At 42.1% G+C, this 20,000-nt stretch overlaps 1 protein-coding gene across 5 annotated transcripts in view; it reads right to left on the bottom strand.

Annotated features, from left to right (window-relative positions):
- LOC143021080 (adenylate cyclase type 6-like) overlaps positions 1 to 20,000 on the bottom strand; it is a 733,530-nt gene that overhangs the window by 169,428 nt on the left and 544,102 nt on the right. For all 5 annotated transcript variants that reach the window (XM_076178342.1, XM_076178341.1, XM_076178340.1 and 2 more), the window contains one exon: positions 4,623 to 4,772. In XM_076178342.1, the coding sequence (XP_076034457.1) occupies positions 4,623 to 4,772 (150 nt within the window). The remainder of the gene's footprint in view (positions 1 to 4,622; positions 4,773 to 20,000) is intronic.

Raw genomic sequence — 20,000 nt, 5'->3', positions numbered from 1 at the left:
CAAAATTGATCTGAATAACATTCGTTAACATAATGACTGTTCAGTATAACACCCTTCGGGCTCATTTACGGGTTCAAATACCTTCAGAAACTAAGGATAAATAAACAAACAAATAAATAAATAAATAAATAGAATCGAAACCTTAAACATAAAGAATAGTACTTTGATTTTTGTAGACTTCGGAAGACGTTTGTATTATTTTTTTTTTCACTGTTTGTATCCCTGGCTCCTTAAGTTCTGCTTGTGAAACACTTTTTTCTTTTTCTTTGCTATTTTCACTTTTTAGAAAAGGTTACCTATGTCTGCACTATGCCTGATATTTGTGATGTATTTATATACCTTCTCCAAATCTACGAAATGATGAAGACTACATTTGAGTCTGTGGATGACACAAGACTAGGTGAGACATCTAATAATTGAAATGCGTTTGAATGTTCAAGAAATGATAGTTTGAGAAGTGATTGATACAATGCAGAGAGAGAGAGAGAGAGAGAGAGAGAGAGAGAGAGAGAGAGAGAGAGAGAGAGAGAGAGAGAGAGAGAGAGAGAGAGAGAGAGAGAGAGAGAGAGAGAGAGGTCATCATCAGTGGTCCTCAACCAGAGTTTCACAAGTGGGGTCACAAGCTGGAAATTATAGTGTGTACGCTCCAAGAAGTCCGTTCAGGGTGGGACATACTTCGTGATAATTCCTAGCCATTCTACCAAATCAATCTTAGTACATGCCCCTCTCTCTCTCTCTCTTTCTCTCTCTCTCTCTCTCTCTTATTTCCCATCTACAGTATGTGTCATTTTAAACTGTTTTTTATATTCTGTATATAGTAAAACACTGACTATAGTGTTTATTAATAATGGATGCACAATCATTAGTTTCAGTAATGAAGTGGTCTCTAGGAGGCTAAGGGGTACGTGACCACTCAATTCTGCACAATCGCTCTGGTAGTTGTATGCAAACGATAGGGTGGCCCACAGCCTGAATGGATTTTACATCGGTCGGGACCCCTTCTTCAGGCATTACTTCACAAAAAAAGTAATGCTAAATAAGGGTCAAACTACTGGGTTATTGGTTTTACTGTAAAGTAAAAACAAGTTTGCCCATCAAGGGAGTGAATTTCCCATTGAAGCTATTGAACGTTGTATGAAGATCTCAGTGCACAAGTGGCTGATCTATGTGTTGCAATAGCGTGTTTGATTCTTTATTTATCGACTTCTTACTCATTTATTTGTTTACTTATCATTCTATTCGTTTGCTAAACTTTTCTATTCGCTTGCTAACTCATTTACTCATTCATTAACCGTTTTATTCACTTGCTAACTCATTTATCTATTTACTAGACTTTCCATTCATTTCCTAACTCATTTATTAATTCATTAACCTTTTTTTTAATTTACTAACTCATTTATTAATTCATCAATTAGCTGGCGTAGTTCCGGACCAAATGGTCATTTGGACAAAGACTGAAGTCGTTATGACCTTTACAGGTGAGTCAACGAATATATACGTCTTTGTTCTCGCTAAACCCAGATGAATCGATTCATTTGAAGTCCCAGATCTGGGACAAAATGGGGTCTCGACCGTCCGCGGTCCCGTTCAGGCCAGAGTCTTTCCTCGGGGCAATATAATTGCCTGCCGACAGGTAGAAGCGATACAGCGTGCCACTGCGTTGAAGGGGTCGAAGAGACTGTTCGTATCAGCTGCCACGGCAACGGAGAATTGGATCACACTCGAGAAAAATAAAAGTTCTCGAGTAGGAAGGTACTTGTCACAGAGTAGCCCTGTATTACGTCGTATAGAAGTGTGTGTGTGTGATTCACCATGGTCTTGGATCACGTGCTAGATTCGTGATCGACAGCTATTTCCCTCCCAGAAGAGAGCTCAGAGCTCATATATAACCAATCTATGGGTAATGCTGTGACCTTACAAGCACACACACACACACCCAATTCCCCGCCCACGAGAGTTGGAGTAACGACTCGCAGCGCAGCGATAAATTATTTCAGCCTTGGGCGGGATTCGAACTTGGACCACCGTAGTGGCGGTCGCAAACGTTACCGCTGCGCCGTTAAGTGTGTGATCCACCATAGTCTTTGGATCACGTGTTGGACTCGTGATCGACAGCTATTTCCCTCCCGGAAGAAAGCTCAGAGCTCGTGTATGACCGATGTAAGGTAATGCTGTGACCTTACACGCATACACACACACACCCAACTCCCCGCCCACGACAGTTGGAGTAACAACCCGCAGTGCAACGATTCTGAAATTATTTCAGCCCTGAGCGGGATTCGAACCCGGACCTCCGTAGTGGTAGTCAGGAACTCTACCAACTGCGCCACGAGTTGTGTATATGTGTGTGTGTGTTTAGTGTGTGTGTTTGTGCGCGCGCGCATGCTCAACGAGAAGGGTAAGTTATCCTTTTGAGAAGTTGTATATTACAAAGTTTGAGCACCTTTGCGCGGGCCACAAATTTGAAGAAGTGAACAGAGAGAAAAGAGAGAGAGAGAAAAGAGAGAGAGAGAAAAGAGAGAGAGAGAGAGAGAGAGAGAGAGAGAGAGAGAGAGAGAGAGAGAGAGAGAGAGAGAGAGAGAGAGAGAGAGAGAGAGAGAGAGAGAGAGAGAGAGAGAGAGAGAGAGAGAGAGAGAGAGAGAGAGAGAGAGAGAGAGAGAGAGAGAGAAAACGCATAAAGTCAGCTTCCGGGATCGTTAACAAGGGATTGATCCGAGCCAAGTTGAGGATGATTTCAGTCCCCTTCCCGTCAGGGGTCCCCTGAGGCTGACAGAATAGAATTCTAGAAAAAAAGAAAGAAAGAAAAGAAAGTGAGGAGAAGTGTCAAGTGCAGAGTACTGTTGGGGGTGGGGGTGGGGGGCAAAAGTAAGCAGGAGATGGGACGCTATGTGTACAAAGGGAGACAGATAATGGTTAGGCCAAGAGTTCTTGATCTTGTTTTCTTCTTCGAACTCCTTCTTATTCATAAAGCCTCTCTCGCATCCCAAAAATTGCTATACAATGAAAAAAAAAAAAAATGTAAAAAATTGCAACTATGAGATTATATTTCAAATTTTCGCGGAGCTAGTTTGAAATGGAGCACCTCCCGTCCCAGGGAACCTCGTCTTGCGTCCCCAAGGAAGGAAGACCCTCTGGAAAGCCCGGGCCAAACGCTCTGTGGTATTCAAGCTCCGACACTCCTTGCTCCCGTGATTTTTTCTTTTTTTATTCACCACGGTTTTTGGATCACGTGTTAGACTTGTAATCAATAGCTATTAGCATCCCGGATGAGATATCAAAGCTCATATGTGCCCGATCAATGGATAATACACACACACACACACACACACACACACACACACACACACACACACGCACACACACACACACACACACACACACACACACACACACACACACACACACACACACACACACACACACACACACACACACACACACACACACACACACACAACTCCTTGCCCACCAGAGCTGGAGTGCCGGCTCGCAGTGCAGGGTACTGAAATTATTTCAGCCCTGGGGAGGAATCGAACTTGGACTGCTGAGTTAGGGGTCGTGAACGGTACCAACACACCAACGAGCCGAGTGTGTGAGTGTGTGTGTATTTACCTAGTTGTATTATACGGGAAGGCGAGCTATCTTCGTAGTGACCCGTCTTTGTATCTCGCAATATCTAGTTTGTTCTTAAATTCTTGTATGGTGTTTGCACACACTACTGTTTCGTCCAGTTTGTTCCAAACATCCACCACTCTGTGTGGAAAACTGTTTTTTTTTTCAGATCTCTTCTATAACTATCCTTTTTGAATTTCTCTTCATGCCCTCTTGTTTTTCTTTTATACCACTTTAATAAATCTTCTCTGCCAAGGACTTCCATGCCTTTCATGATTCTGTAAATGGCCAGTAGAACGCCTCTTTCTCTTCTTTGCTCCAAGGTTGGTAGTTCCAGTATAGACAGTCTTTGCTCGTATGTCAATTTTGAAAGTGTTGGGGGCATCTTTGTCGTTGCTCTTTGGACTCTTTCTATTTTCCTTATATTCTTTTTTTTTTATACTGGGTGTCCATAGTGTCGCAGCGTAATCCAATCTTGGTCTTATCAGTGTGACTAGAATTCTTTCTTTTACCATTTCCTCATCATTGTAATTAAAAGCCACGTTTATTGACATCAGTAAATTGTAGGTTTCTCCGACTATTTTGTTTATCTGTTTGTCTGGGGACATGTCTTTGGTGATAATTACTCCTAGGTCATTTTCGATTTTATATTGTCCTGTGTGTGCGCGCGCGCGCGCGTGTGTGTGTGTGTGTGTGTGTGTGTGTGTGTGTGCGCGTGCGTGTGCGTGCGTGTATGTGTGTGTGCGTGCGTGCGTGTATGTGTGTGCGTGCGTGTATGTGTGTGTGTGTGTGTGTGTGTGCGTGCGTGTGTGTGTGTGCGTGCGTGTGTGTGTGTGTGTATGTGTGTGTGTGTGTGTGTGTGTGTGTGTGTGTGTGTGTGTGTGTGTGTGTGTGTGTGTGTGTGTGTGTGTGTGTGTGTGTGTGTGTGTGTGTGTGTGTGTGTGTGTGTGTGTGTGTGTGTGTGTGTGTGTGTATGTGTGTGACTGTGTTGTTCATACGCTCAGCCTCACCTGCTGTTGGTTCTCCCTCTGCGTCCTGATCCGCGCGGCGATGCACTGTCGTGTCTCGATGAAGGCTTGGCGCCGCGCCGACTCGCCCGGGTAGTGCGTGAAGAGCCCCGCCACGTTCGCGCACAGGAACAGGACGCCGTTGGCCACCAGCTGCGTCATGGGGAGAAGGAAAGATCACAGCGTTAGTGTATGATACTGGCAGTTGCAAAATAAAATAAATAAATAAATAAATAAATAAATAAATAAATAAATAAATACAATAAAAGTAGATAAAATGAAAAATAAATGAATATAAAAGATAATAATAATGATAATAATAATAATAATAATAATAATAATAATAATAATAATAATAATAATAATAATAATAATAATAATATTGATAATGATAATAATAATAATAATAATAATAATAATAATAATAATAATAATAATAATAATAATAATAATAATAATAATAATAATGATAATAATAATAATAATAAGAAGAAGAAGAAGAAGAAGAAGAAGAAGAAGAAGAAGAAGAAGAAGAAGAAGAAGAAGAAGAAGAAGAAGAAGAAGAAGAAGGAGAAGAAGAAGAAGAAGAAGAAGAAGAAGAAAGGCTCCGTCCTCACATCATGGTGTTTATTTTGATCACAGTGTTGCTTATGGAGTATCAGTAGCCTACACGAAGAAAAAATTGCATGTGCACATACACACACACACACCGTTACAAGAGCAGCCCCATTACGTCCGTGATGTACATTGATAACTCAATTTAGCATAGTCCTATAATTAGTTCAGACTATATTGTCAGTGTTTCACCGTTAATTGAATAAACCAATTAATTATTATTATAATAATAATTATTATTATTGTTGTTATTATTATTATCGTTATTATTATTATCATTATCATTATTGTTATTATTATTATTATTATTATTATTATTATTATTATTATTATTATTATTATTATTATTATTATTATTGTTATTATTATTATTATTATTATTATTATTATTATTATTATTATTATTATTATTATTATTATTATTATTATTATTATTATCATTATTATTACTATTATTTTTATTGTCATTACTACTATTATTATTATTATTATTATTATCATTATTATTGCACACACAAATATATACATACTAAATGTGTTCTTCCCTTTATAAGGAGGTAACCCAAAGGACACACATAAGCATACACAAAAATATATGCAGTATAAAATATAATTTTCTTATAAGAGGATAACTCAAAGAACACAGATGCTGCATACATATTAAAACCCATTAACCGCCCCTCCAAGATCAGAAGCTCGTCGATGAGGGGTCACCCCTACCTCCCGCCACACTGTTCGAAGTAGGCAAATAAAGGGAGGGGCCCGACTGAGGCCCATTGGAGGGGGGAGGGGGTAAGGAGTTCTAAGACGATGAATATTTTGTCGTTTATCCTGTGTCATAAGGGTTATAATTTTAGTCGTTTATCCGATGTCATGGGACCATAATAGAGCCCCCCCCCCACCACCACCCCCGGGACTCTTGAGACGCGTTTCTCTTGTCATTCTTTGTCCCCTTGAGAAAATGATGTCACAGGAAGGTCCCCGCGGTGCTTTAGACCTCCATTAAGGGCACCCAGCGGAAGGCCCTGTTCTTTGGGAACCTTAGTAAGTTAATTATATATTAACGAAATGCTCCGACACTTGTCTCCTTACCTGTTAGTTGGGACAGTTTTATCAAGACAGTTTCCTTCCCCCCCCCCTTCCACTTCCCTCCCTCCCCCTCCCCCTTCCCCACTTCCCCCTCCCCCTCCCTCGTGGACTATAACTTCTACTAATCTGAATATAATCGCCTCGACGTAATCAGAACATGAAAAAAGAGAGACAAATTCCTCGAAAATTCCCACAGAGGCTCTTAATTAAGAGGTCAAATACGGACCTCACGGAAGGGAGGTGAGGACGAGGAGGAGGAGGAGGAGAAGATTGAGGAGGTGTACGAAAAGCAGGGGTAGAACGAGAAGTAATTGGAGGAGTAAGAGGAGATAGAGGAGGAGGAGGAGGAGAAGAAAGAGTAGGAAGAGGTGAAGGATGGGGGAGGAGGAGGAAGTGTAGAGAAAGGAGAGATAGAACGTGGAGTAATTAGAGGCGGAGTAAGAGGAGGTGGAGTAGGAGCGGGAAGGAAAAAGAAAAGAAGGAGTAGGAAGAGGTCAAGGAGGAGGTGGAGGAGGAGGAGGGGGTGGTGATGGAGAAAAAGGAGGAGGAAGAGATGAAGGAGAAGTAGGAGATGGACAACGAGGAAGAGGAGGAAGAGGAAAAGGAGAAATAAGAGAAGGAGGAGCTGGAGAAGGAGGAGGAGGAATAGGAGGTGTAGAAGGAATGGGAAGAGTAGGAGATGGAATAGGAGGAGGAGGAAGAAGAAAATGAAAAGAAAAGGGAAAGTAAGAGGAGTTGGTGGAGATGGAGGAGAAGGAGAAGGAGGAGAAGAAGGAGGAGGAAGAGAAGGAGCAGAAGGAGGGGGATGATTAGAAGATGGAATGGGAGGATAAAGAGGAATAGAAGGAAGAAGAAGAGGAGGAGGAGGAATGGGAGGACAAGGAGGAGGAGGAGGAGGAGGAAGATGAGGAGGAAGAAGAAGAGGACGAGGAAAGGGAGGAGGAGGAGAAAAAGGAGGAGGAGGAAGAGGAGGAGGAGGAAGATGAGGAGAAAAAGGTGAAGGAGAAATAAGAGGAGGTGATGGAAAAGGAGGAGGAGGAGGAGGTGGAGAGATGGAAGAGGAAGAGTAGAATGAGGAGGAAAATAGGAGATGGAATAGGGGTAGGAGAAGGAAGAGGACGAGGGGAAAGAGGACGAGGGGAAAGAGGAGGAGAAGGAGGAAGAAGAAGAGAAGGAGGAAGAAGAAGAGGAGAAGTAGGAAGAGGAGGCGGAAGAGGAGTAGGAGGAAGAAGAAGAGAAGGAGAAAGAAGAAGAGGAGGAGGAGTAGGGAGAGGAGAAGGAGGATAAAGAGGAGGCGCTAAAAGAGTAGCGCTAGTTGTAGTTGAGGTGCCTTGTCCCATGCGATTGGACCAATGATGATTGTTTACGTATGTATATATACTGTATACGAGGGTCGTTCCAAAAGTAATGCCTCCTATTTTTTTTATTCCTCCCGAAGGGATCCGTGGGGATTGTAAATTGCATTGTTATGATAAATGAACTTATGCACTCATGACCTGAAAGCTTCATCTCTCTGTTGCAGATGTTGATGGTGTGACACTCTAAGAAAGCAATCCCTGTCATGGACGTGTGTCAGAAGCAGAGATGCGTCATTGAATTCCTCCATGCAGAAAAAATTGAACCAATCAACATTCACCGGCGCCTGGTGAACGTTTACGAAGCCGATGCAGTTGATGTCAGCACAGTTAGGAGATGGGTTCGTCGATTTCAGAGTGGCGACAGAGATGTGAGTGACAAAGTGCGCTCCGGACGCCCATGCACAGCCACCACCCCGGAAAACAAAGTGCGCCTCGATCAACTCATCCGCGCTGATCGGCGGATAACGGTGAATGAAATGCGTGTAGAGTTGGATGTGGGTGTCAGTGCACTGGAAACGATGTTGTCATCCCTAGGATACAGCAAAGTGTGTGCTAGGTGGGTTCCACGAATGCTCACGCAGGACCAAAAGGACTACCGACGGGATGTTTGTCAGGACTTGTTGGATCGGTACGAAGTCGAAGGTGACTGATTCTTGGACCGCATCATCACTGGTGACGAGACGTGGTGTCACCACTACGAGCCGGAGTCCAAACGGCAGTCGATGGAATGGCACCACTCACACTCCCCAGCAAAGAAGAAGTTCAAGACGCAGACATCTGCAGGCAAAGTGATGTGCACCGTCTTCTGGGACAGGAAGGGCGTCATCCTTCTGTATTTCTTGGAACCAGGGGCGACTGTCAACTCTGACCGTTACGTTGAAACGTTGACCAAGCTGAAGGCCCGGATTGCCCGTGTAAGGCCAGAGAAAAGGGAAACATTCCGTTTGCAATACGACAATACCAGGACACACAAGTTTGAAGACCACGGAATGTGTGACAAAGTTCGGCTGGACGGTGCTGTCTCACCCACCGTATAGTCCCGACCTGGCACCGTCAGCCTTCCACTTGTTCAGACCTCTGAAGGACACAGCGTTTCCCCGACAACAACGCCGTTATAATAACCGTGAAAAAATGGACCGCCTCGGCAGGCGCTGAATTTTACGACCGAAGCATCAAGGCTCTCGTTCATTGCTGGCAAAAGTGCATTGAGAATGGTGGTGACTACGTAGAAAAATAAATTCTGGAGCATACAAGGTCACTCGTTTTAATGGTGCCACTACCGTCTTTGTAGCTCTTCAACTTTTTGAGTTAAAAAACAGGAGGCATTACTTTTGGAATGACTCTTGTATATATGTATACACTTTTTCGTTTCGCTCACTTTTCTATTATTTACCTATTCATTAACTTATGAATTGTTTGCATATCTATTGATTAAGCTATTCTTTCATTCATTGGTCTTTTCTTAAATATTTCTATTGAGGTCGAAGGTAGATACACACACACACACACACACACACACACACACAGATCGGACCTACGAGCTCTGAGCTCTCTTCCAGGAGGGAAATAGCTGTCGATCACGAGTCCACACACTGATCCAAAGACCAAGTGAATACAAACACACACACACACACACACACACACACGCACACACACACACACACACACACACACACACACACACACACACACACACACACACACACACACACACACACACACACACACACTATATATATATATATATATATGTATATATATATATATGTATATGTAAATGTATATGTATATATATATGCAGAAGAAATCACTTGAACGCGTGATACTAGTATGCAGACAAACCACTGGGAAAATGAAAGAGATGAGACCGATCATTAAATTGCCGCATATTCTTAAGAATTTCAACATCCAAACCATTTTTAGGAACTCCAACACAGTCAAAAGTCTTTTGATTAAAAATTCCCCTGAAAATAAGGAAGGCTGTGTATATAAAATTCCATGTAAAGATTGCAACAAATGCTATATTGGTCAGACTGGAAAGGAATTAAATGTTAGAATAAAGCAACACAAATATAGCGTTAGAAGTGGTCAAACGTCCAACGCGTTATTTGTCCATCTTAGGGATTTTAACCATTGTATCAATTGGAATGAAGCTAAAGTAATTGTCAAAAGTAATTCTTATTTGAATAGAAACATCATAGAATCCAGTCTGATCAAGAATACATTTGTTAATAATTTAAATTTAAGTCAAGGATTATACAAATTGGATGAATTTATCATAACAAAAATTGTAAACCAAATGTCCGGACATTTGAGCCAATATGGCACTGGGAGAGATCCACCTTAACCTTCTGAGTATATATACTTGTCTCTTTTATGTATCTATACCTTGAAAATGTCTGAATAGACGAAAGCGCTCGGTCTCATCTCTTTCATTTTCCCAGTGGTTTGTCTGCATATATATATATATGTATATATATATGTATATATGTATATACATGTAAATATATATATGTATATATATGTATACATATATTGCAGATCTAAGATCCCCACGACAAATATTTGTGTGTATATATATATATATATATATATATATATATATATATATATATATATATATATATATATATATATATTGCAGATCTAAGATCCCCACGACAAATATTTGTGTATATTTCTGTGTTGTGTGAGTGTACATGCATATATAGAATTGGAACATATGCACATCAGTTTTCCTATTAACACTTTTAAAGTACACTCGGAATAAACTCGTCCATATTTGTGTCGCTTGGATGTAATGAAATATTTCCAGCTGCTTACACTTGTCTCAGGTGGTTTTCTTGATCCAGCTTGCCTTCTGTGACGCGTCGGATGGAAGGAAGGATTAAAGGTTACCCTCTGTCCAACAGCCGGATTAAACCGCTCGTCTAAAGCCGGATTGGGCCGGTTGCCTAAAGCCGGAAAGACGTCTCAGTCCGGCCATCCTAATGGCGACGACGTCATTGGAATTGGCGCAGACTTAAGCCCACGTCAGGCCTACGCGTCCCAAGCGAGTTCGTTTGAGTAAAAACGCCTTAGGTTACAAAGTTTTATTTTTCGAATCTCAAATGTCAAGTCACTTTTGCGTCATTGAGAAACTGAATGACAAACTAAGAGAAGTTAAAGCTATACGAATATTACACACATCGTCGAACTGTCCTTAGAGAAGTCTAGAATACTGGAAACAAAGTCGTCTTCCAGGTTTTCAATTTTACGATATTTGAGAAGAATCTTGAATATGTAGCGGGGGCTTAACACATAAGGAAAATATTCGCATATGTTTAGAAAATCATTCTAGTTATGCTGAAATTTTTCGTAGAAATGCATGACCCAATAAGGAACACCAGTTTGGTATTGTCAGTGATATTTAGTACATTGTAATGATTGTACCTTTGCACAGTGTACAAACGGTAAGGTATCCAGTATGGAGTGTTTACCAAACACTGTACAAAACATTACACAATGAACACGAATACCATTCAAACATGATACGTGATTCGCGTTAAATAATTACATATAGTAAATATGTTGTTGGACTCTGAGTGAGAGAGAAGACAGAGAGAGATTTTTTTTCTAAGTTATGGAAGCTTACTAAGCAGCTTATTTCCAATGGAACACACATTGAAACAATATACCATAGAAGGTGAGGCGATGAACCTACGCCAGGGGACACTTAGAGGCTGCGGCCGAAGCTGTCACCTTGGCCCTATGTGCTTGGACCGCTGGGAATCGGAGAGGAGTGAGGTATATACCATAATTAGTCATATATTACGACGGAATGAGAAGATGCATAAATGACAATATAATCCACGAAATGGGAACAACTACAGCAGATAATGGTAAAAAATTGACAAAAAGTCTTTATAGATATTGGGCCATATGGCAACTAGATAGTATTAGTAATATCTACAGTGTACAAGGGGAATTGTTAACGTTGATTAAGGTGGCAGCACACTAGGCTAGCATGCTACTTGTTTTTGCTACTACGTTTGAGTAGAAACGACTTCGGTTACAATATTCTAGGCTTCCGTATGAACATCTCAACAATGTGTCTAACATTAGTTTAGGTTTAACTTCTCTTATTTCGTCATTCAGCTTCTCACTAAAGCCATAGAGTGAGAAGCTCAATGATGAACCGAGAGAAGTTAAACCTATGCGATATTTGGAAACTTGAAAAACAGAAGATCGTAACCGAAGCCGTTTCTACTCAAGCGAAATAACAAAAGCAAGTAGCATGCTAACATGAAACGTCTAGTGTGCAGCCACTGTAAGCGAAAGAACTGAATTCTTTGTCCTTGCTTTTACTTAAGGATTCAAGAGAGCGATTCCGTTTTTTTTCTCCCTTCATCTGTCTCCCTTAACGATGGACTCTCTTTTTACCCAAATACCCTCCAGGGGTTTCCTCTTTTTCTGCTCCTGCTGCTCTTGACACAGGAAAGGCCCCCGCGGACCTGGGCCCGGGTACACCAAACTCTCTCGTCCGTGAAGTTTGCCTAAAGTTGTCACTTGTCCCTCTTTCAGAGGTCTCTCACGCTCGTGTACATTTCTTTCCAACTGATATTCGGTTCCCTACGTGGGTGTGTTTCGCAACGTACTCTTCCAGTTGCCAACGAGCTAAGGTGGCGCTACACCTGGCTAGCATGCTACTCGCTTTTGCTACTTCGTTTGGGTAGCAACGACCTCGGTTACAGTATTCTAAACTTCCGTGAGAACATCTCAGTAATGTGTCTAACAGTCGTATAGGACTCTTTGTTCGTCATTTAGCTTCTCACCATAACACGCAGGAGTAATTTGACATTTGGAATTTTGAAAAACAAAAGATCGTAACTGAAGTCGTTTCTACTCAAACGAAGAAGCAAAAGCAAGTAGCATGCTAGTAAGAAAGGCCTATTGTGCCGTCACCTTTACGTTCCGAACGGCCAATCGTAATTCGAAATGTTCGTAAGTTGTAATTCAACATAATTTTAAGGGCACTTAAATCTATAATCCCAATTTTAAGGGCACTTAAATCTATAATCCCAATTTTAAGGGCACTTAAATCTATAATCACAAGACATGTTTTCTTATCCTAAAACACATTGCTAATGATAATCAAAACGAAAATAGATTGCAATGATAACAATTTAATGTTGTTTTTCTTCCTTTGATACAGGTAAAGTAGGCATGAGGTGATGGATAACTTTTGGTCCTCTTCGTTCGTATGTCTGAAAGTTTGTAAGCCGAATGTTCGTAAGTCGAGGAGTTCCTCTGACGTGCCGGGAGATATGTACGTACTTAAGGTATGTGTCTTAAGAAAGGCACTTCACTTCTGACACAGCAATGCCATTTGTGACAATTGGATCTGACTCGGTTGAAAATAAGGATCGTTGGCACCCCTAACCAAGTGTATTAAGGTTACGTGCATTGCCATTGATGTCGATGCAGCCAGGTGAATGGTTCCGTCCTTCCCTCACGCTAGGAACTGTTGACTGATCTCACAGTCATATGGATGTGGATACTATAACGTGTACACACACACACACACACACACACACACACACACACACACACACACACACACACACACACACACACACACACACACACACACACACACACACACACACACACACACACACACACACACACACACACACACACACACACACACACACACACACACACATACACACACACACACACACACACACACACACACACACACACACACACACACACACACACACACACACACACACACACACACACACACACACACACACACAGAAACTAAAAAAAGATAATTACAGAAAAGATCTGAAAAAACAGCTTTCCACACAGTGATAGATACTTGGAACAAATTAGACAAAGAAACAGTGTGTGCAAACACTATTCAAGATTTTAAGAAAAAAGCTTGATGCTGAGAGATACAAAGACGGGTCACCACGAGCATAGCTCCCTTCCCGTATAATACAACTAGGTACAACTAGGTAAATACAACACAACTCGTGTCGCAGTTGGTAGAATTTCCGGCTGCCACTACGGAGGTCCGGGTTCGAATCCCGCCCAGGGCTGAAATAATTTCAGTATCGATGCACTGTGGGTTATTACTCCAACTCTCGTGGGCGGGAATTTGGGTGTGTATGTGCATGTAAGGTCACAGCATTACCCATAGATCGGTCATATACGAGCTCTGAGCTCTCCTCCGGGAGGGAAAAATCTGTCGATCACGAGTCCAACATGTGATTCAAATACCATGGTGAAACACACACACACACACACACACACACATATATATATATATATATATATATATATATATATATATTATGCATTTGTAGTAAAATAAGATATATGAGAATGTTTTGACACGGTGTATATATCTTTTGGGATTTCATATATTTAGAGGTGCATGACAGGGTTAACAAAGAGTCGTTGTGTTGCAGATGTACAGGAAACAGGCGAAGTCTGTTGATTTTTTTTACACGTGTAGTAGAGTTTGTATGAATGGAAAGACTGAAACGGAGAGAATGAATGGTTTGAGGTGAAGGTGGGGCTGTGTTAGGGTTGTGTGATGTCGCCATATTTGTTCAACGTGTATGTGGATAAGTGTGAAGGGTCAGGAATTCGTGAATGGAGGGAAGTAGAAGGTGAACCAGATGTTATTTCCGGATAACACCTGCGCTTCATGGCTGTTTCTGAGAATAGACTCGAACATTTGGTGCCGGAGTCGAGATGAGAAAACTGATAGTAAACATGGGCAACAGTAAGGTCCTGTTCACACTAGCGGTTTGAACCGCCGCGGTTCAATTACAATGCAGGTCAATGGAGGCGTTCACACACAACCGCGCACTTTTTCCTTTGGACATGCGGTACCGCCGCATGTCCAAGGCGTAATGATAGTGTCGGACTGGATGTGATTTTGAAGGATGAGAACCTAAAGGAAGTGGAGAGTTCTAGATATTTAGGGTCGGATGTGACAATGACTCGAGGAGTGATGCGGAAGTAGATTAAAGAGTGAAGAGGCAATATAGTAAAGAGAAATAGGTATTTGGTAATGAACGCAAAGAGAGGTTTTTATGAGGGAATGGTTGTGTCCACGGTACTGTATGTATGGATAGGGAGACAGTAAACGTGTTTGAAGTATTCGAGAAGTATGGTAGTTGTTAGGAGGATGAAAAGACTGAGATAATTGGAGGTAAATCAGAGAACGGGGGTGGAACTGAGCTGTCGAAATTGGTAGACCAATGAGAGCGGAGATGGTTTGAACATACAGAAAGAACGAGGAGAGACCAGAGAGATAATGTAGAGGGGAGAGGTGGATGGAGTGAAATTGACAGGGAGATAAAAAAAAAAAAAAAAAAAAAACGAGGAACATGGACAGGTAAAGAGGGCCATAGGTGCAAAGGGAATGTCTGTTGAGAAAGGAAGAGTTTGCAAAATACGGGAGCGAATGGAAAGTGGTTTGTAAAAGGATGAGGAAGTGACGGTGCCCGAAAGGTTCTTCTTGTCTGGATGAGTGAATGAGGGAGGGAGTGGGGGAGGGGGGATGTGTCGCAATATAATGAAGCGATAGGAGTAAACTAGTTCTGGCTGTGGAGGCGCTGTCATGTTGCATTGCCTTTGACCCGAGCGGTGTGACGGGAGAATGGGATGGCTCTTCATCCACGAAGTGCCAAGATGGAAGTAGCGTTGGATGGGTGTGAGATGAGTGTCAGACGTATATTTGAACTTGGCTACTCCACTCATAAAGAGGAAAAAGTCCCTTTTATGTGTGTGCATGCATGTGTATATGGATGTATGCATGACTCGACTATGGAGAAATGAGCAGACGAAGAAGAGGTTGGAGCCTGTGTTCCAATTAAACCCGCAGAGCACTCCGTCTGCTGCCACCTATTGGTGATTTCACGCCTGTTACACTCACTAAAGCCAACGCTTCGGGATCCTAACCGTCTTTAGCACTAGAAATGAACTGAATAATGACTTTCTAGCACGATAACTAGATTTAGCCCCTTGCAGGCCACCTAGGACTCGCCTGCTTTGAGAACAGCTCAGGTGTTATGTATAATTGATACGATATCACATCTCACACACTCACCACGTCATGACCCTTACGGCCAGGTTGCGTACGGATCACATTGCCTTGCTGTTGAGCTATCGTAAATGGACTTGTCCATATACTGTATTACGTGGTATATAGTTGCATGCAGAGTGCAAACAAGACACACAGTCAGGTCCTTTACCCTCATTAGTAACGAGACACCCTGGATGACCTGATGGCAACGGCGTCTTAGGTCAAGAGGTGGGTGCTTTCCCTTCCTGAGGTTCTCTGGGGACCGGCTCTTCTGACAGTGGCATCACGAGGACACCATCTCATGATTTTATATGTGAAATGTTCCGGACTGTCGCAAGGTTGTCCGGGCAGGTGCCAACCCCGCAAACCTCGAAAAATAAAAACACCCGACAGAATTGTCTATCACCAAAGTGATGACTTTTTTTTTTTTATTCACTATTCCAGGAATGTTATCATCATGATTCTTCGAAAGTGTTGTGTGGGAGGGGGGGGGGTTAGAAAAAAATAATTAATGCGAAAAAAAAAAACAACTTCATCGCTTGAGAGTATTTCTGCGCAAATGCTTTACTCAACCTCAAGTCGTTTTAATTATTTCCTTGGTTACGTTGATTCTTTTTCTAATACCAATCTTATACTCGTTCAATGACGTTTTTCTCTTCTTTTTCCTTGTTAACACAAGAAATTGATGACATCGACAAAAGTGTCGCATGCGAATCGAAGAGATTGCTGCCTCTTGCGACTGAGAGAAAGCGCGGAGGTTTTTGAAAAATATCATTCTTGAGAGGAGGACGCGGGTGGAATGCAATAACCAAGTTTTTCACAATATCTTGAACCAATCTCACTGATGTCTAGGTCAAGACTCAAGATCGTCAAGACTCTAGAGGTTGCTACACTAGGAAGACAACTAAGGAAGTGTCTGCAGAGTTTCAGGAGTATTTAGAGAGTCTGCCTAGTGTAGGCCTTATGGTCTCTTGCAATCTCCTTTATTCTTATGTTCTTATGTTCTTATGTCTGGCAACAGGGAGTGGGTAGAACTAACTGTAGCTGAAGATCTTGTCCTTGTAGGTTTAATTACCTGGAGAAAGGTTACCTTCAACTGAAAAGAACACCCTGGTGGCAGCTTCCCAACAGCCACAGGGGCTTCGGGAGACGGAGAAAGGTCTCCGGTTGGCAGGAAGGGAAATGTTGGAAAATGGGTCCCTTCCCCCCCCCCCCTTTTTCTTGGGGACAAGAGATCCTCACCACAACACACGTGACCTTCAGAATGATGCGTGAACCAACAAACGAACGAAATGACCCACGCCCCCACACGCACGCACGAACACACAAAACATGACGAGTGTCACCCTCCTCTTCCTCCTTACCGCCCCTCAAATCTTGTACACAGTACGATGACCATCATGCTTATTTGATGACAAAATATAGTGAACAAACTATAGTGCAGCGTTTTTCAACCTTTTCCGACCATAGCACCCCCTATTGTCATGTCTAAACAGTCCAACACCCCTATCTTGTTATTAGGATAAAAGAAAGTGAAGCGTACTGCTTGATCATTTATTTTCTTGATTCCTTAGAACTGAAACAAATTGACAATATTGTTTGTAGAAGAAATAAGAACATCCTAGAAAAATAAAATTGTATGGAAAAAGTCAGATATGCACAACTAGGTAATCACTGATACATATATCAATGTGATTTTTGTGTGCATCACTTCCCAGCACCTCCTATAATTAATTTCAGCACCCCAGGTTGGGAAACCCTGCTATAGTGCAAATATTGTCGTATACGCATGTGCGATGATTTTATTATCCTGCTGAGATATAGTACTATTGAAAAAGATGTCCTATGTTGACAAAGCCAAGACAGCAGACTATCACTATGAGAGAGAGGGAGAGAGAGAGAGAGAGAGAGAGAGAGAGAGAGAGAGAGAGAGAGAGAGAGAGAGAGAGAGAGAGAGAGAGAGAGAGAGAGAGAGAGAGAGAGAGAGAGAGAGAGAGAGAAACCTGCGCGTTTGAGTCCATTTCCCACTCTCATCCTAACTGACGCGTTCATGTCATGAACCACATACGAGTAAAGGTGGTAGCACACAAGGCATTTCTCACTAGCATGCTACTTGCTTTTGTTATTTCTATTGAGTAGAAACGACTTCGGTTACAATATTTTTTTCAATTTTACAAATGTCAAATCACTCTTACGGCACATAGAGAGAAGCTGACTGACGAACTAAGGGAAGTTAAACCTAAACTACGAATGTTAGACACATTGTTGAGATGAACTTACGGAAGTCTAGAATATTGTAACCGAAGTCCCATCTATTCAAACGAAGTAGCAAAAGCAAGTAGCATGATAACCTAGTTGTGCCGACACCTTAACTTGTGGACCCATGTTGTGGTGCACGAGTAGCGGCTCCCATAACTGAACTCCCGTGCTGGCAATACGCATAGCGACTGACAAACAAAGAAGAGGGTTTACGATATTTGTTTCTGAAACTAAACCATTGGTCTAATTATGCTTAAATGCTACAGCATCCTTTCCATGCAGTCGACCAATACCTAAGCAGCTTATCTTCGCAAAATATCAAGGTTTTTTTTTTTATTCATATTGCATTCAGTCCCAGAGAGACCAAATTTTAATTTTTCTATTTGTTTATTAATCAGTTAGTTAATTCATTTATTACTTGCGTGTGTTGTTGAGGTATGCTTGGTTATGGCTTCGCCTCATGTAGGTTCCCTTCTGGTAAGTCACTTGCGCCAGATTCCTGTGCACGTTGGGCAAAGGTGTGTAGCTCGTGACAACAGCTAAGCGACTCCTGCCGGGAATTTACTGCCACGCTGTGCATTAAACAACTTTGGCAATTGATCTATTTATCTATTCATTTACTTAATTCATTTTGATGTTCCATGACATCACATTTCATACACCAGAGGGGAAAATAATAATAATAATGATGAATAAATAAATAAATAAATGAATAAATAAATAAATAAATAAATAAATAGACAAATAAATAGATAAATAGATAGATAAATAAATGAAAGTAAAGACATCCTGACAGGTTGTAAAAGAGGCAAAGGGAAAAAACACAAATAAAAAAAAGATTTTATTCTTTGACTAGTTTCGCACTGTGGTGCTTCTTCAGAAAGAATGTTTACACAGGATTTCGAGCCTCCTTGAACTCAAACCAATTGACCCATCCTTGTAGCCTTTCACTCCCCACGCATTTTCTGTACCTAATGCTATGTTTTCCCTTTGCCTCTCTTAACAGAAAAATACAAATAGAAATAAATGAATAGAAATAAAAAAAAATGAAAATAAATGAAAAATAAATAGAACAGATAAATACATGATGGTTTAACGTCATAAACTTCCTCACATGAATGAATAAAAAGAAAATAATATTTAAGTAAATGATAATAAATGTTGAGAAACAGGGAATATAAAAATTTGGGCCAACAACGTGACGGTCTCAAAAACAAATGTCAATCCGACGAGATTCTCTTATCATAGACGATGGCTGGCAACGGTCGCCAGCCACCCCAATACGTCTTTCTAGGAAGAACGACTGGATTGCTGTCCATGTTATGTGAGTGTGCGGCTGTTCCGGCTAGGGAGAGGGAGAGCAGTTGCTACTAGCTCTGCCCATACGAAAAAAGGAAAAAATTGTGAATGATAATAAAGAGAAATAGAAATCTTGGCCACGAGCGGCAGACTGAGTGGCACCTCCTCCTGTAGGCCCGATGGAACTCCGAGTCGTGGGTAGACGTCCAATGTGTATCTTGGAGGTGCTGAGGGGAAAGAAGAGGAGGTGAGGGGGGGGGGCGGCAAGGACGAGGAGGAGAAAGAGTAGGAGGTAGGGGAGGGGGAGGACGAGGAGGAGGAGGAGGAGGAGGAGGAGGAGGAGGAGGACGAGGGGGACGAGGAGGAGGAGAAGGAGGAGGGGAGGAGGAGGAGGACGAGGACGTGGAGGAGGAGGAGGACGAGGGGGAGGAGGACAAGGAGGAGGAGAACGAGGAGGAGGAGGAAGATGAGGATGAGGAGAAGGACGAGGAGGAGGGGGAGGAGGAGGAGGAGGAGGAGGAGGAGAAGGAGGAGGGGAGGAGGAGGAGGGGGGGTCGAGAGCGAGGAGAAGGCGTCTCGTTTGTGCCCCCCTTGTGCCTGACTGCCTGACCTTGCCACGCCTTATCCTTGGCCCCCGAAACTGCCCTGTCTTTGCTTATTTTATTT

The sequence above is a fragment of the Oratosquilla oratoria genome, chromosome 41 (genome assembly GCF_046742065.1).
Source record: "Oratosquilla oratoria isolate Oo_2021 chromosome 41, ASM4674206v1, whole genome shotgun sequence".
Taxonomy (NCBI): domain Eukaryota; kingdom Metazoa; phylum Arthropoda; class Malacostraca; order Stomatopoda; family Squillidae; genus Oratosquilla; species Oratosquilla oratoria.
The sequence above is the reverse complement of the archived record's forward strand: the minus strand, read 5'-3'. Positions and strand labels throughout refer to the sequence as shown.